Consider the following 19417-nt stretch of genomic DNA (forward strand, 5'->3'; position numbering starts at 1 on the left):
GGCGCCACCGTCGCCGCTCTACTGAGCCGCACCCCCCGCGTGGCGCTATTTCGGGCCGCCCGCCCAGATGCAAGCGGTGTTGCCAGTGAATTATTAAAAATAAGCAAACATGTGGTTTACTGTGTATTGACCCTCAACCGAGCTTGATGATCATTAAAAGGTGGATCGATATTTATAAAAGTACGGCAGTGGTTATTTCCATCGTATACGTAGTGTCTAATTTTGTTAAAATACAATAGAAGTTATCTCATAATTAATTATAAACGTGCAATCTTCAGTAAAACGTTTAACTTTATACTAAACAAAAATAAATAAATAAATAAATTGAATATTTGTAACTCTACGATATCCAAAATTCAACATAACGTTAGATACCTACTTACTATTACCTACATGCCCCAGATTACTGTGATTTAAACTTTGTAGAGTTTTCATACGAAATAAAAGAACATCTTGTAGAATGTAGAGCAATATTTTAATGCTTTTTCATAATATATAATTTTATTATTATTAGCATAAATAAAATAATTACAAAAGAAAATTCCCGGAAATTTCGCAAAGATTCCACAGCTCTAGCAACTCTATCCCGGGATTGGGTGGGAAGCGCATGCGTGTATTGTGACGTCACAGTCTAATAAATTGATTTTCATCCGTGCATCCCTGTCTTACACAGCTCAGTCTCTATGCTTGCATCTCCCTCGCACACCTTTAAGATTAAGCGACCTTTTGTATGTTTTTCTCTTTAAAATATATTTTTTTAAAAGCGCCATTGTCTTTACTAAAGGCTTTACGTCGAAGGTACACTTAATTCTTGAGTGAGACTCTGTTTTCTTGTCCCGTTTATTTGCTGAAATAGGTCGAGAGCATACTGGTCTAACGTTGGTTTAACACATTGATTAACACCTTTAATGGGCGTTTAATTTTTGCGGGTTTGCTGATTTTCAGCCATTTGAAAGTTTGTTAAGGGTGTTGCTCGGAAACTGTTGGACCGATATTTGTGAATGTTTTTTAAGAGATAGTTTTTTTTTGTAGCAGTTTAGAATTATTGAATCCTTTCATTTTTCGAAAATTGGAATTGTATTAGGTACTTATTGTTTTATATTGGTATTGTTTTTTTTTTATAACTATTTTTAATAAATATTTTAAGTATCCATTCTTTCATGATAATATTTTACATCTACCACGCTTCTCAAGACTTTAAATTTGATAAATTATCTAGTATTAGTAACTTTAGCCATATATTGCAAAAGTTAAATTCCCGTACTCTAAAGTGTTAACATTACCTTCCATACTGCAATCTCATCGAACCATTAGAGAAAACAAGGGTTACACAGACAGTATAATACTACAGATTGTAACGAAGGGTTATAATCGCTAATAGCTTTACCTAAACGCTGTCAGTTGTTGATGGCTGACGTTTCAGGGCCCTGTAAGGGCGGGAAAATCGAAAAATTATAGACACGTTGATAAAGGATGATTTTTTTATATTAATTTAATGTGATGAATATGTGAGTTTGTAAAACGGTGTAGAACCTACGAAGGTTTATTAAACGAGATTTGGATTATATCACTAGTTAGGTTTGAATAATATTAAAATACCTACCTAAAAGTTTAATTGTTTACGTCTCTAAAATTTAGCTCAATGATATTTTTTTTAATCTATGTAAATCAATGTAGAGTCCTAAAATATACGTGGTATGGATTATATAAAATATAAATATAATTCTTAAATGTTCACTTTTTTCACTTCTCATAAGAGTTTTATGCTTTGTCATTTGTCATGATAGAGGGCGTACGTATGCACACAACGTGTAATATTTAACCAAAATATTATATTTTCTTTGTGCATATTTAAGAATGTAATGTGTATTTTTATTTACTAATTAAATGCTGTTTAGTCCAAATGATAAATAAATTAATAAGTTATTCAGTGTTGATTTTAAGTGACTCTACATGGGGGCTCTATCAAAAATCAGCAATTCTTAAAACTAAATATTCAACAATCATCATTACCTAATAGACGTGCTCACACCCAGATAACTTATTACGGCTTTAAAAAAAGATTAGGTAATTATTGTAATATGTTTCGACAATTAATTAATATAACCTGTATTTTGTATTTTATGAAATACTAGCTTTCCTCCCGCGGCTTCACCCGCTCTGTCTACAACCTAATATATTATATAAATTAAATATACACTCTATCCATTAAAAGAAACCGCATAAAAATCTGTTGCGTAGTTTTAAAGATTTAAGCATACATAGGGACAGAGAAAGCGACTTTGTTTTATAATATACTAGCTTTCCGCCCGCGGCTTCGCCCGCTTTGTCAAAAACCTAATATATTATATACTAAAACCTTCCTCTTGAATCACTCTATCTATTTAAAGAAACCGCATCAAAATCCGTTGCGTAGTTTAAAAGATTTAAGCATACATAGGGACAGAGAAAGCGACTTTGTTTTATAATAATATACACAATTATCTTTATTCATTACAAACTTTACTATAGTTAAAAGTTTGTTGATGATGCGCCTTACCTACCGCCATGTTGCAAAGATTAATGAAATAAGAGAAATTAGTCGAGGAACTTAACGTGAACAATATATACTTTTGAAACTAGATGGCGCTTCATGCCTAGCTGAATCCAGAGACTAGCCCTGTGTCCTGTCTTCGTGCAAATTGTCAAACCCGTGAAGTTAATATAGCTGTTATGTTTTAGCATTTTTTTATATTTCGGCGCAAATATCAACGAACGCATAATAATAATAATTATCGAAATCGGTCTAGCCGTTCACGCGTAAACGTAATAACCAAGGGAAATAAGTATTTATTCTTATATTTAGAAAGTTACCTATAGGAAGTTACCAGAAATAATCACTATGGGAAATAACTTAACTGAGAATAAATTATTCAGTATTATTTTTGAATGAATGAACGAATGAATATGCTTTATTTCTTTGAAAATAAATACATAAAACAAAGACTTAACAGAAACAGCAAAGGGCGGCCGGTAGTTAATTTTGTAAATAATTATTACTTATTAAATGTAAAGTAAACGATTTATTCTCAGACCTTTAATCATTAACTTACCTACACTAGCTGTGCTCCGCAGTTTCACCCGCATTGCTCCGCTCCTGTTGGTCTTAGCGTGATGATATAATATAGCCTTCCTCGATAAATGGGCTATCTAACACCGAAAGAATTTTTCATATCGGATCAGTAATTCCTGAGATAAGCGCGTACAAACAAACAAACTCTTCAGTTTTATAATAATATAGATTATAAATAATTACCTACTTTAATTAAAATCGGTGAATTGTCAGAGAAGATAATATTTTTTTTAGAAATAAGAGAGAATAATTCAAAGTAAATGATACTAATAATAAAATAACAGTAAATAAATATTACAATAATATTATTATGAACTTAACATGAAAAATGTTTGTTGCTGTTTAGTTAATTTTTGATGGAAAAAACATTCTCTCAAAAACTAACTGAATTGGTTTTACTTTCTTAAAACGAAAGAAAAGAAACAGGGTGAAATAAAAAATCAAATCACTTTATAAAATGTACATTTATTCTTACATCGATATTTACGTACTATGTACAGTCGGAAAGAAAAGCGCACTCTGCAATTTTTCATTCAATACGTTCAACTTCAAAATTAACAATTTCTCTAAGCGTTACTCTAAGCCTTCGTCGAACATTTTGGTTATTAAATTAAAAACAGCATCATTCATTGCACAGTAAATCATCATTCATTGCATAGTCAGGAAAACAAAAATATTTTTTTTTAATTTATATAAAGCATTATTGTATAATAAAAGAATGCATTTTTAATAATAATGCAAACATTTGCTTGAATTGTGTTGTTAATTTCCCAGTTTCCACGATATGATACAATCTCCCTCATTTATGGGTAGTGTATCATAAACTACTTTATTTTCTGTAGGAGACACGGTATACCTCAAATAAGTTAATAAATAGAAATAATAGTCCTACTGGTCAAATTACTAGTTCCATAAAAAAATGTTGTGTGGTTTTATGAAACCACGGTAAAAGTGAAACTTTTTTTCACACTATAGACATTTAACTAAAAATTATCGTACGTATCGTGCGTCACGCGACATGCGATACACAGACCAAAAAGTTTGAGACGATGTAATAAAAGTTTCACTTTAAAATTGATATTTTAAAGGTTCATACAAATCCAGTAATAATATTAAAAGTGGATTGTAAAAGTCCATACCATCTAGAAATTAGTTTCACTTAGGTTTATAACTGAGCTAGTTGTGGCGATAGAAATAAACCAATGGAAAGATGTGACACAAGTATTAATTTAACTATTTCGTCTATATTTTAACAGAAATGAAGTGGTAAATTAATGTTTCAATAAAAATCTAGTAGGTAAAAGTTATGTTAGATTACATTATCAGGAATATGAATCATACCATTCAAGTTTTAATCAGGGGCGTTTGAATTGATGTATGACATTTTTAACGAAAGCATAGATGTCGGATGTGGACACGATATGGATGATGGACATTTCAACTAGGTATTGAAAGCACGAAAATTCTTTATATAAATAACTTTAAACAATGAAATAATCAGGAACAGTTTCTGACGATAAAATAATAACAATCATAGAGGGACATATTAAAGTTCTGAAATTGTATTAAATAAAGTATGAAATGTAGAGCTAATTTATTTAATTATAAAATATCTGATCGTGTATTATCTACCCAATCGTTTCTCTTAACTGAAGTTTTAAACGTGGTTACCGTGTCTCTGAACTAATTTCATAAATAACGCGTTTTTGTTCTTTTTTACGAGTTTAACATCGATTAATAAAGAGTATATTTAAGTTTATTGACAATTAAGTAAAATAATATGTCATTTAAAAATCACTATAAAATAAAAAGTAAATTCAGAATATCTAAGGTCCTATAGTAGAGCCATTTTAATAGGCAACATTTGACAGTTCAACAAAATTCAACAACGTAACCTAGTAACGACGACATAGAATAACATGATATTTCGTTTTGTTAGAACTGCACATTTGCTTAACTTATTTCAATTACGATTACATATTTATAATAATAATGACCGATACAAGTAATTTTAAGATTTCATTTTACTGATAAACCATCCTAAACATAATAATCAATTTCTGAATTGAAGAACTGACGTCGCTACAATTTTGTGTCAATAAACCTTTTTTCTTTTTAAATACTAGAGACGTTACTCTAAAAATCGAAATCTGACATCTAGAATCGAATGCATTGATTACTTGTGAATAAAAATCATCATAAATTAATAAATTCGATTGACAAATGTTTCAAATCCGTATCGATTAATACACTTTAATCGATGTTTTTAAGCAGGTTACCTCTCTTCGAAGATAAAATTGATAGACGTCAAATGTTGCCTATTAAATTGGCTCGACTATAACTGAAGGTATAACTACCTAAATATACTCTTAATTAAACCAAAACTTTATTTTCCATGTGATTGTACTTTTATTACGATAATGCTATCTCACTCTACTGTTTCACTAGTCACAAACCAGAGCGAGACAACTATAATTTTATAAGTACGTTAATAATTCTGCAGATTTCGTATATTTAAATGCCTTGTGCGCCTTCGAATCAAAACTGAAATAATTTGACAAAAAAATCAGTGGTTATGTACATGTGAGAGTAAAAATATTAAAATATAATCAATATAAATAAGAGATTTTACAATAATACAAATGTTTAAAAGATAAATAATGTTCTAAGTTCAATAAATAAATATTCACTTAAATGTAATGACTAATGACTGTTAAAATTGATATTCATCTGAAGTAGTCGATTTCCACGTTCTTTTACGTATTTTAAATTATTTTACACAAATACAGACTTTCTGAATATTCATCCAACGATAATAAGCTGGTAAAAATTATTGTTACAGTTTTATTTCTTTCAATGATTACAACTTTATACGTTTATATCTTTGCATAAAGAAAATCGACTACATCAACAACTCTCAAATGTGTCTAAAATTGCAAACCTCGTCATAAACTTATATTTAAAGAAATTGCACATAAATTTCTTTGGTACAATTGTACTGTAAAATGTTAAAGACAAAACTTCTCCACGACCAGAAAATACCTCATAAACATGAAAAATAAATAACTTAACTAAATGCAAATAACATTTACATTATTTAACTAACCCCTCGAATAAGCATTGAAATAATGTCCTTACTCCTAACTCGGTGACCGTGACATTCACGGTCAGCGAGTAAGAATGACCACGAAGTGAGCAAAACTGCCTAATATAGGTACATTAAGCTGTAACATTCTTCTCTACGCTTGCACGACTCGGACTAGAATTCACAACTTCCCTTAAAAATAGTGAAGCTTATATAGTGTATATTATATCTAATTATTATTAATTTTATGTAATATCACGCAAAACTTCTTTGCTACATCTGTCTTTGTCCATAAGTGGAATGTAGAGATCTCTTGACTAGAGGAAATAATTGCTACACGGTCAATATATACAAAAAGTCATCAACTCTGTTTATATTTCTGTGATTCTAAATCAATAATTATTTGCTTTCATAAAAAAATAAATGTATAGCTGCTACTCGTATTAGAAGTGAAACTTCTAAAAAGAAATTTAAATAGTATTTAAATTTAGAAAATAATTTATATTAAAATTAATGTTTGATTGAGATAGATACAGTATCTAACAGCATGATCATCGAGTAAAATTATGAGCCAAAGTAATATTTTAGGGCAAAGAATTTATTAATGATTCTAATGTCAAAATGTATTTTATAGAATGACATATAGAGTTTTATTTGTATAACATTTTTAAAGTTCATACCTACTCTATTATTTTAATAACCACAAGAGAAACCAAAAGACAACGAAGTTTCACTTCAAAATGGTAACAGAATTTCTATGTCTATTATAGGAAATATCGTAGCATTTTTGTACATTTTGACGAGTAACCTTAAATACTGACTTTTCGGGACCCGATTAGATCGGATATTTTACTAAACTTTAATTTCGCCGTAAACATAAGCGATCGTTTATTGCATGTACTATTAACTATAGAAGCTGGTCGTTTGAATCCACCTTTTCTCTATTATTATCATCGACCTTAATATTGCTTTTAACATGATATTTCTGACTCACTCGTCAAAGATAAATTCAATGTCACACACCAGAGCTAGCGCGCAAGAGCAACTTTTGTCTCCGCAACAATTTTGTCTTTCCCATCAACTCTATGGGCTAGTAAGAAAGTGCGCGCACGTAGAGACGCAACTCACCATAGAGTTGATGGGAGAGACAAAATAGTTGCGGAGACAAAAGTTGCTCTTGCGCGAGCTCTAATATATTCTAAAATCAAATGTCATCAAAATTGTACATACACCGGTGGATTCAAACGACGACACTAAACATAAATAAAATAATACATATTTTATCTAGCAATATAAACTAAATGACTAATCGATTATGTTTGACTAGAAACATTGATATTGGAGATCAGTTTGGAATGATAATTGAACGAATGTAACTTACAATATGTTTCTGTACACAGAAGTCGCCTTGCACAATACTGATCGACTTAGACATATTCACATCAATGTCCGGAACGCCCTTCGTGATGTGTCAAGATCACACCATCAGGGACAACTCCAAATTGTTTTCAAAGCACTAATAAATGCTGGGGCGGTAGACGGCGTCACAAGAGATGGTCGTCGTGGTCCTCGTGGTCCTCCTCGGAGTCCGCGGAGTCGAGACTGGGGACGTGGTCGAGGTCGTGCGTGTCGCACTGCTGGTCCAGATCTGTGGACGGCGCGTCGTCATCTCGCCATTTGTCCATGGAGCGCCTGCGCGCGTTCATGAAAAAATTACCTACTGTAGTCGGCTCTAAGCCCAACTGCCTAGCTATCGTTACTTGCATTTCTTTCGATGGCCTTTTGGTTTCCTGGAAATGGAAATTATTGAAATAAATATACGGAATATAGTAAGATAAGATGTTACAAAATATTCACCTCATTAAAAACATTAGTGATGAAACTTAAAGAAGCTTTTTACCAATATATGTGGTAGATTCAAAAGAGCTTTTAAAATTAATCTAGCTACTTCTCTATACATATAATAAATCTGTAGAAGGGTCAATTCTGTACATTGAAAATATTGAAAAAATAAATATCAGGGGGTGTTACTGGATCGATACCAAACCCAAATATGTGATTAAAAAATTTTTTGTCTGTCTGTCTGTCTGTCTGTCTGTATGTGAAGGCATCACGTGAAAACTAACGGTTTGATTTCGATGAAACTTGGTATAATTATACCTTATTATCCTGGGCATAAAATAGGATACTTTTTATCCCGGAAAAATACGTAGAAAAAAATTTAATCTTAATTTTTCTTAATTTTTCCGCGCGGACGGAGTCGCGGGCGGAAGCTAGTAAATAAATAAACGTATGAGTCTGACTTTATTAAGAGAGGCTAACGTAATCCTTGTAAATAAAATTATGAAGCATTTTTTTAAAGTGAAACTTTTATTAAATCGTCTCAAACTTTTTGGTCTGTGTAGCGCATGTCGCGTGACGCACGATACGTACGATAATTATCGTACAAATACGATAATTTTTAGTTAAATATCTATAGTGTGAAAAAAAGTTTCACTTTTGCCGTGGTTTCATAAAACCACACAAATTTTTTTATTTTATTTAACACTTTATTATACATATTTTTAATTTGCAGCATGTCATTGTTATGAGCATGTGCATCGCCTATTGTGCAATTTATGTTTATTTTACTTAATGTAATTTCATTATTTTGGTGTGTACAATAAAGCTTTCATTCGTTCATTGTTTTAACTATTTCAAAATCAAGAAGTAGAACTTTTGGAAGCAATTTCTAATGTAAAATGAGTCTCATTATTGTGTGATGTTGAAGATAAAAATATTAGAACAACTTTAAAACAAAACTTCTTTATTTAAATTTACCTTCTACTAAACCCGAGAGACTATAAACTGTAAATGCTGAGGCCCTAGCATTTTGAATTATATTCGATGATAGACAACAAAGATGTTGAAACAAAAACACTGTTTGAAAAAAAAATTGTAGTTGATGTAGCTTTTTAGATCTTTACATATTACACTAGTATGAGAGGAAAACTTTGTTTGTTTGTTTGATTGTAATGAATAGGCTAATAAGCAGAGCAGTGGTGGCTCAGTAGAGCAGTGGTGGCTCAGTGGTGAGACCTTAGACTTCGAATCGATAAGTCCGTGGTTCGAGACCAGGCGAGCGCGTAGGAAATAAATTGATTTTTCAATTTATCTGCGCATGTTGTAACATCACCACTGCTCGAACGGTGAAGGAAAACATCGTGAGGAAACCGACATGTCGAAGAATTAAAAAGTTCGACGACATGTGTCATCCGCCAACACGCACTTGGCCAGCGCGGTGGATTATGGCCTGTACCCTCATAGGAGGCCCGTGTCCCAGCAGTGGGAACGTATATGGGCTGATGATGATGAATAGGCTAATAAACTACTGGACCGATTTTGATGTAATTTGGCACAGATAATCTTTAGACCCTGAGAAAGAACATAGGCTAATTTTTATTGCGAAATATGTATCACGGGCGAAGCCGGGGCGGATTGCTAGTAAATAAATAAGGTTACATCATTGAATCCAACTTAGTTTATTTAACGAGACTCACATTTACCTTAAAAATAGCTTGTAGAGTACGCCGCTGGAGGTCTGTGAAAACCAAACGCGGTTTCTTCGGCGAAGGATGGGTATCCGAAGTTATATCCTCCTTGCGCTTGCAGCCTGCAATGCAATTTGTGTCATCAGCTATGTAGACACACGGTTCTTTATCGTGTGGCATTAATGTTGCTGTAACGTGTTAAAGTTTTATATCATATAAAAAATTGGCTTTTCAACTTAGTCTCTAGTAGTAGATTTATTATTGCAGTTTATCTTTGATTCTATATCTATAAGGGCTGATTTTTCAACCCTTGGTTAAAACTTATTCATCGAATAACGTATTAAACTTCCATTTCAAAAATGTATTCTAATTGTTCGTATTTGACAGTTTACCGGTGACATTTTAAAATGTTAGTGTAATACTTCATTGGACGGATACATTTTAACCAAGGATTGAAAAATCGGCCCTTAGAGCTAGCGCGCAAGAGCAACTTTTGTCTCCGCAACTATTTTGTCCCCATCAACTGTATGGGGAGTTGCGTCGCTACGTGCGCGCTAAAGTTCGTCCGATTTGATGAGTTTATGCAAATTAGTATTAAAAAAGCTATCAAAAAGTATACTCACTGCCTCTCTGTGGAATCTGGGCCGCTGAAACAGAAAATAGAAACAATGAATACGTTATAATTATATCAAATAACATACATACGGTCTAAGACCATTGCACACCAAGCCCTTGGAAATTCTAGGGACAACAATCATGCTGCTAAACACAAATGCTTTTATTTCCACCACAAAATAAATTATTACAATCAAAGAAATAAAAACATCCGTACATTTTGATCCTAGAAACATAAATCTTCATCTGTATATCTGAATTTTGCAGCATTGAGAAATCTGAGAAGCTTCCGACATATTCAATGTTGCTGTAAAATTCAGACATGCGTAAACTGTAACTAACTTCGACAAAATAACAAGAAATTCTATAAAGCCATTAAGGGCTAGTACCCGACTATCGCTTAATCAAATATTCGCATACCTGGCGACAATGTAAACAACATTAACAAAGGGTTCAGATCACGCAGGCACCTAAAAATCATATTCAAAAAACTAAGTCAGCCCGGGCGCGGGAAAAATAAAATCGGGATGGTAGGGGCAGCGGTAGCAGTCTAACAAACATCTTGGCTTCTCGAAGCTAACAAAATACACTTACCTACTACTAAAATAATATTAATACTAAGTAGTTATTTTCACAATGATCTCAGGCATAGGCAGTATCGTCGCCGTGTACACATTGAAACAAACGTCGATCACGCAATCCATGGAAAAGATACTGCCTACCCAAAAGTAAACATCTAGAAAGAGCAATCTATATTTTTACACATCTTTTATCCGTAGAAAATAATAAAAAAATAACAAAATGATTCTTTCCAATCTATGAACTTGTCACAAAGCGAATGTTTTTGCTAGTTTAAATAAATTATACATACGTATACATAATAATTTACCTTTGCGACAAGCTATTGAATAATACCTAAAAGAAACCAAGTCCACTGCTACACGGCCAGGGTTTGGGAAAGGAGAAGGACACAAAAGAAAAGGACAAAAATAATGCTATTTTGAAACATTTATTAAACCAAAAAAATTAGGTATAATGTTACATTTTTCGGGAAAAATAAAACGTCGTTCTGACCATAAAATCAAAGTGAAAATAATCTTGGAAAGGTTGAGGAGACCAGGATGTTTTTCGGGGAGGACTCACAAGCAAGAAACGTCCCCGGCGGGTTCGTATGCCGGTGGTTCCCAATGGGGCGTGGGCCCGGAGGGGTACATAGCGGGGCTCTGGGGCAAGGGGGCCCCGTGATAGTCCCTTGGCCCATAATTCTGCTGCTGCATGTTGTTTACATTGTCGCCTTTTACCGTTTGACTGGGGTTATCTGTAAAACGTTTTGCATCATGTATTTTGAAAGTATATAGGCTATCTTTACTTTGATTGCTCTACATAAGGTTAATTAACGTACTACATTTAGTTTAGTAACGTCTAAATGTTTATTAGTTTCATAATATCAATGCCTATATTTAATATCATTAAAAAATCGATATTTCGAGGACACCCTAAAACACGCATCAAAAACCAACCCTTCCCTTAAAATCCACCAAAACATGATATTTATATTTCGTATAGAGAAAAGTAACACACTGAAGGTAAAAACCCCAAGCCCAAATACCTACATAGGACTAGAACATTCTACAGGGGGGAGGGGGCGCGATCGATACGACATCGTGACGTCACTGAGGGAGCTACACGCTTGCTACGCTCTCATACATTTGGCGACAGAATCGAAAATAAATGAAATGCCTTGGTATGTGAATTAAATAAGACACACTAATAATAAAATATGTACTGCAATTTGTGTTGTTTGATTAAAACTTAGATTTGAAGTAAATCCTTTTTATGTTGGCTATAAGAAAAAACAAATTTGCTGTTTCTTGGTATGTGTAATTAAATAAGAGATATTGAAATGAATAAATTCACAATACAATACAGTTTAAATCTATACTAATATTATAAAGAGGAAAGGTTTGTAATTATGTATGTATGTATGGTTTTCGCGCATAAACCTCTCAACCGATATTGATGAAATTTGGCACAGACAATCTTTAGACCCTGAGAAAGAACATAGGCTACCTTTTATTGCGAAATATGTACCACGAGCGAAGCCTGGGCGGACCGCTAGTAGGTAATAAAATGCAATTTTCATGATGTTTATCGATAGATTAAAGCATTGTGTTAATATTAAAATTATAGTGATGGTATAGTAACAAGACAACATGACGATATATTTTTGGTCTAATCAGATAAAAAAACATATTATTTATACACACCTACACTTCATAAATAAGAAGCACATCATTGCTTTTCAAACACAATATTGATCCAAACAGCTTTGAAAATAAACAATATGAAATTAAGGAATGACCAGACAAGAATAATAAATTGATAGCTACAGAACTCTATTCAATGGTAATTAATCATAAAGTGCTGAAAATGACAGAATTTGCAAAATCTTAACGAGAAACATTAAACAAGAATAGATATAGGTAAATATAAAACATTTCTCATATATATTAGGTAGGTACTATATGAACCTACGAAAAAATAATGTTAAAAGTGGATTACATATTGAACTACACTGAAGTCTTTTATATTATTTGTGTTTTTTATATTATATTAGCTTACTGCCCGCGGCTTCGCCCGCTTTGTCTAAAACCGAATAAATTATATACTGAAACCTTCCTCTTGAATCACTCTATCTATTAAAAAAAAACTGCATCAAAATCCGTTGCGTATAGTTTTAAAGAGCATACAAAGGGACATAGGGACATAGGGACAGAGAAAGCGACTTTGTTTTATACTATGTAGTGATAGTGATGTGTTGTCTAAAACTAACAACTGCAACATTGCATTCATTATTCATTTTTTATATAATTCATCTAACCATACTTTATCGTAAATCCCAGGCTTAAAGGAAAAATGGACGTTTGAAACTTTCAAAGAAATCAGGCCATGCAAGTCTTTATGTGTCATGTCTAAATTTGGGCACAAAAAGTGACCTAATTCCGCAAATTCTAGGCCTTTTTATAAGTCCGATAAATTTAGGTTCGTTAATTACTCGTTTATAAGCGTTTTGGATCGGTTATAATATTATAAAGCTTTTTTTTTGTTTGAGAAGGCTAATCTCGGGAACTACTGATATTATTTGAAAAACCTTATCGGTGTTAGAAAGGCTATAGAAAATAATATCATCACGATAAGACCAACAGGAAAGGAGCACTGCGGGTAAAATCGCGGGACACAGGTAGTATATTACAGTGAAAAACTTAGATAATAAATATAACATAAAACAATTATTTATCGAAAAGCATAACTTTGTGAAACATTGCAACTATTTTCTTAAATTCATTATAAAAATAACCATTTAAAATACATAATATTATAGGCAGAGATTGTGAGAACAATATATTGGAAATAACGACACCTTCCAAGGTAAAATACATTCAGCCGTTTTCGCTGCAGAGCGTGTCAGACTAAGCATACGAATATTATATACTGGAAAATTATACCATTTCTTCTGGCGCAATCGAGTAAAAATAATAAGTAGACTTCCATACAAAACTGTACTAAAGCTAGCATATTATTTGGTCTCTGATTTATTATATTCAAACCGTATACATCTGATCACCATATTCAGAATTTTGTAATTCTTGAACTGATAATGTTGTAAAATGTAGAAAAAAAAAATGAAAAATATATTTATTTATAAACCAAATGTTTTTACACAGATACACTTAGTTTGACGTTGCTCGCTTTACACATATTGGCTTAATCTATGTTTATTAAAAAGGAGATAGAGAGGAGTTAGAGAATTATAATTGTCTTAAGTATATATTTAATTTTTGTATGTTTTAATTTTTATAACAGCATTTTTGCTTCAAAGATTGAAATTTTTCTTCGAAAAAATTCGTCAATTAGATGCATTTTTGCAAGTATGCATCAGTCTACGAATATTGACCTAGATTTCAAAATAAAGGCGAATGATAAAGAAAATATTAAGATTTTACAACTTATAAAGATAATACCTACTTGTAAAGAAAGATTTAATCTCCTTTTATTTTGTGGTAAATCTTATAAAAATGGCATTCTAAACTCAAACTAAAACATTTATTTATTCATTAGACTTCTTCGAGAAGCACTTTTGAAACGTCGATATACATATTTTTAACATTTACCACCGATTCTAAAAAGGAGAATTAGATATTCAAAATACTTTATTAATTATTGATATATTTGTATTTGATGAATATTTTATAATTTATATCATTTATGTAAACAATATGAGAAAAGAAAATTTGTTAGAGCCATTAAATAAATATTATGCTTGCATTCGTATACTCATACGTATATATTCTTTCGAAATAGGGTTGAAACTTGCAATGATAATAATACTACACAACCCCTTATACATTTTTATAATATTCAATAACCTTCCACCCGCGAATTGGTTCGCAGCAAAACAATTTTTTCATACATTATTTCAATTAGTTTTATTTTACCACCAAAAAGTTGTTTTAAATATTTTTTCCTTCCTCAATGTTCCATCCGTTTTTGTTATAAAAATATGCAACGACAAGCAGTTATTTCCACATTTATAGCAAAAGTAACATAAAAGTAATAAAAAGTAATATTCTGTCAGATTATTTACAATGTAAAAAGAGCCAAATAAATAAAATTTATAAAACCAAAATTTATATCCACACAACGGATTATTAAAACAATGCAGAAACCAATAAAATCACATGTACTCGAATCTAATCGGTTACGTCAAGTAGTGACGTGCTCTATCGACAGACCACGTGTTATCGATACAAAGCGATCGATACTCAGCTGACGTTTGTGAACTCTATGTGTAAAATATTTATACATAAAATACAAGTAATTACGTAAAACTTTATTTTAACATCTCTATCTAGTTATATCTCTGTATTTTATTAGCGTTTGATATTTTGTTAGATTTCTAAACAAATTATTTAATACAATAGTATTAGGCGCAGAAAATCCAAATGTTTTTAAACATATTTATATTATGTATTTCCCTTGAACACGGCATCACACGTGAATGGCTGTACTGATTTCGCTCTTTATTGTATCTTGTGTTTGTTATTATCAGGAAGATTTTTTACCACAAACTTAAAATACGAAAGAAAAATAAAAGTTTTACGAAAAATTATATAATATAAGAAGAAATTTGTTTTACAATTCACGCAAGACAGGAAAACAATTTGTTTTACAAATCTGTTAATTCCGTTATTTATCACTTATAACAATATGTGCAGTGATAAGTACTGTTTATTTTTACTATAACAAAGCTACTATATTTAAAAAGTAAAACAGGTTTTAAAGTATTTAATTTCCTGGTTTAAAAAATAACGTTTACAATTCAAAAGAGAATAAGCATCACTTGCATATTAAAACTACATATTTTATAGTAACATTATCAAAAATTTAGAAAATTTATCTTTACAGTAACAATTTTTTTATATCTATACAATACAATATAGAAGTTAATAATAAAAGTGTACAAGGTGGTAAATAATAATTAATATGTAAATAATACTCTGAAAATGCTTTTATATATAAGATAATATATTAAGTTCTCTAGTGACGTTATACCATATCGATTGTAGAGTTTATCGATTGTCGACGTTCGATGTAGAGACGACGTCAGTAAGTCAGTCAGATAAGCTATCTTACTCTTTTAACTGTGTTAATTTGTGTTAATTTTAATTTACAATCATATTTGTATCAATTAAATAGTATGTAGAGACAAATAAACAAACAAACAAACAAAACTTTAAAAGTCTAGTCTAGTAACATCGAATCGAAATGGGGATTTTGTAATTTAGTATCGAATTGCAGAAAAGTATTTTTTAATTTTAATTTTAAGAAACCCTTTTATAAACCCAAAATCTATGATTATGGTATCTTTAACTCATTATCTGGAACTGAGATATTTCTTTATTCCCAATGAATATACAAGATGCAATAAATCTTATTTTCTATCAAAAACAAAAGTATAAAACGTTCTTTTCAAAAGTTAAGCATTGAAGAGAAACTTAGAATATAACTTAAACTTCCATCCTTTTGCTTGCAGTATCTTTTGTAAGCTATACAATTTCCATTCCAATGTTAATTTATCTAACTTAAGAAACAGATATAAAATTCATATTTTTAAAATCAAAGTTAATCTTAATTCAACTATGTAATCGTAAAAGTTACAATAAATGTAATAAAGTAAAAATATAATGTATCAGTCTCTCTCTTTGGTATCTCAATTCAAAATCTTAAATTTAAATCCTTTCTCATTTCTCTTGCAAATTAAAAAAAATCAGTATTAAAATCGCTATATGAATGTGTAATAACGGCTAGTGACGTGCTACATCGACCGCGCGACGTCACTATATCGATTAAAGCAATCGATGTCGACAGCTGAGGCGTGCGGTGACGGAATCTCATTAGCTTCAAATTCAATATAAACTGCGACTACATTCCTATTTGTTGACATCCAGTTTCATTTAAAATATCAAATACCATCGCTAGTGACGTATTGTATCGACCGCTCCATATCGATTATTGCAATCGATACTTACAGCCGATGCTGATAGTACTTGTTCACAATTTACAAAATGGAAACCATATATTTTTTTTGACATCAATCTAAAATTTAAATACTTTTTTTACAGGTCAAATATCGAACGGCGGAGCTAGTGCCGGTCGATCGCGCGACCCGTCGCTATCAATTCAAGTAATCGATGTTGGCAGCTAACACTCGTTCCTGATTTCCGAATTCATTATCTAATTAAAAAGAAAAACAGCATTCCATTCCTAGCGGCAAATTCAAAATTCGAACGCTCTCAACAGATCAAATATCGAACGGTAGCTAGTGACGTGCCGCGTCGACCGCGCGACCCCGCTGTATCGATTCAAGCAATCGATGTCGGCAGCTGACGCGGGCCGTGTTTGTAAACGCGGCGTGGGGAAATGACACAATTTGCCTCGCTGATAGAGGAAGGGTTGGATTTTAGAACCGAATGAGTTTGTACGGCTAGTGAGTTTGCCAGTAAATGAAGTTGTATTAAGTAATCATGAAAGCGAAAACTTAAAATTATTCAGTTAAATAAATTATCACTTTTAATAACTCTATTTAAAAGTTAATTTCCTATTTTGCTCTATTTTATTTCAATTAAATATTTTTTAACTTGTTTTGTTCTGTGAGAACAGAACACTGGATAAACACTGAACAGAACACAACAGGGATAATTGTTGCAATTAATTGACATTAAAATTAAAATTGACGCTCTACATTTTCAAGGTAAATAAGGTATTTTAATAATTTTATTTTATCATACGATTTCCTAAAAAAGTAGGTACCTAAAACGATTACTATTATACTACTATTTAAGTTGAACATAATTATATAGCATTCATCACCATAGTTAGACATTTAAATTAAACAAAGTATTATCCCACTTTAACATATTTCAAATATTATGATCTAAAATTAATTTACCTATTTTAAACTTTTTAAACACCTTAATGAATAAGTGAACAGTTTCTTTGAATGATATGGTCTATTCTTGGAAATATATTTTAAAAATATCACTTTCTTATTAGCTTCAAAATCTTATATCATAATATGACATCTCTACAAATAAAACTAATCATATACAAGAACTATTTAAAAAAAACAGACATGCAAACGTACCTGCTAATCTCAACGCCGACATTCTCTGAAACTCTGGCTCCTGCAACCACTTCCACATTCGCCTGAACGTTTCTCTGCCTGACTTTAGTTTGGACCACGGCTTCGGGTTTCTTAATAAATCGCTGAGCGTCCCCTGCGACCTGCACAGCACCCTCTGTGCGAAAATAGCTTGCGGTATCGAATACCTCTTTAGTTCACCGCTTATCCTTTGCGCCAATTCTTTCGTATTAATCTCTTCCGTGTCATTAGTCTGTGCTTGCGCTTGCTGTTGCGCCTCTTCCCTCGCTAACAACGCCGCGTTGAGGTCGAGCCCCGGGCTGGGCAGGGGCGGCGTGGGCGACCGCCTCTCGAACGAGTTCGGGGACGCGCTCCGTCTGCTGTACGCGGACTGCGGCGACAGGGGCTCGTTGTAGGGCGCCGGAGACAGGGACGCGTACGAGTGCTGCTGCTGTATAACCGTGAACGTGCCTCCAGCGTGGTACGCGAACTTGTCGGATACCGTGCTGATCGGGGGGAGCGGGAGGAGAGGTGTCAGCGTGGCGTACGAAGCTGGCTCCAAGCCTGGCGGCGTGAGGCGCCCGTTGACGGCCGACAACGGGTGGAAGGCGGCATCTCCGTCTGGCAAGAGGTCTGCGGGTGAAAGCCTCGGCGGCGATGCATTACTGGGGGCGACGATGACGGTGAGCGGCGCGCGGTCCCGTACTCGAGTCTCGTCCATGGCGCGCGGCCGGTGGGAGCGCGGTCGCGCTAGCGACTGAACAACGCCTGCGCCACGAACCCTTCGCTCCCCTCTGTCCGCCTGCAAACACCCTTATTTTATACCCTAACGTCCTACATCCTACGGCTACAGTGAAATGTGAACTCTATGCTTATAAAATACGATTGGTATTCAAGTGTGCATAGCGTTCAGTCTGGTCGTGAGACGTGAACACTATACAATGCACCCTTAACCTAACCTGCGATGCTTTTACTCTTATACGTATACATAACGTAGTTGCAGCGTATACATTGAACGCTAAGCGTAAGAAAGATGGCTATGTAGAGATTTGGGAGAGCAATGGATAAGGAACGGGTAAAATTGTTGATGTTTTGTGTTTCGCTCGTGTGGTGTGGTGCGGGGGGTGCCCCCGTTGGCTGTCACTCGGCTACTTTCTGCCTTGTAGTGGAACTTCCAGCTGAGGGGAAATTTTATTTTACATTAATTCTTGCTCATTTCGAATACACAGGTTTTTCCTTATTTGACCTAATTTGCTTTGAGCTTGGAGTCAAATGAACTAGCTATTATTTTGGACAGCATTTCGTTCATATTTCACTATGGTACATTCATTACGGTGACTTTTTTAAACATTATGCTTATCGATAATGCGTAC

The 19417-nt window shown here is 33.0% G+C and overlaps 1 protein-coding gene across 4 annotated transcripts; it reads right to left on the minus strand.

Moving 5' to 3' along the window:
* Window positions 1-7361: 7361 nt before the first annotated feature.
* Window positions 7362-18850, minus strand: LOC123703504 (hepatocyte nuclear factor 6). Of its 4 annotated transcripts, none has more exons than XM_045651534.1 (5): window positions 18048-18850; window positions 11486-11660; window positions 10351-10374; window positions 9743-9849; window positions 7852-7987 (listed from the first exon to the last, which is right to left on the minus strand). In XM_045651534.1, exons 1-4 carry the CDS (start codon window positions 18763-18765, stop codon window positions 9744-9746), a joined length of 1023 nt encoding a protein of 340 aa, XP_045507490.1. In that variant the 5' UTR covers window positions 18766-18850; the 3' UTR covers window positions 7852-7987; window position 9743. The 4 variants fall into 4 exon arrangements, with proteins under 4 accessions (XP_045507489.1, XP_045507488.1, XP_045507490.1 ...); XM_045651535.1 differs by having other exon boundaries at window positions 7859-7987; window positions 9737-9849; XM_045651533.1 differs by lacking the exon at window positions 11486-11660 and having other exon boundaries at window positions 7362-7987.
* Window positions 18851-19417: the final 567 nt, after the last annotated feature.

This window comes from Colias croceus, chromosome 26, assembly GCF_905220415.1.
Source record: "Colias croceus chromosome 26, ilColCroc2.1".
NCBI classification, from domain to species: Eukaryota; Metazoa; Arthropoda; class Insecta; order Lepidoptera; family Pieridae; genus Colias; species Colias croceus.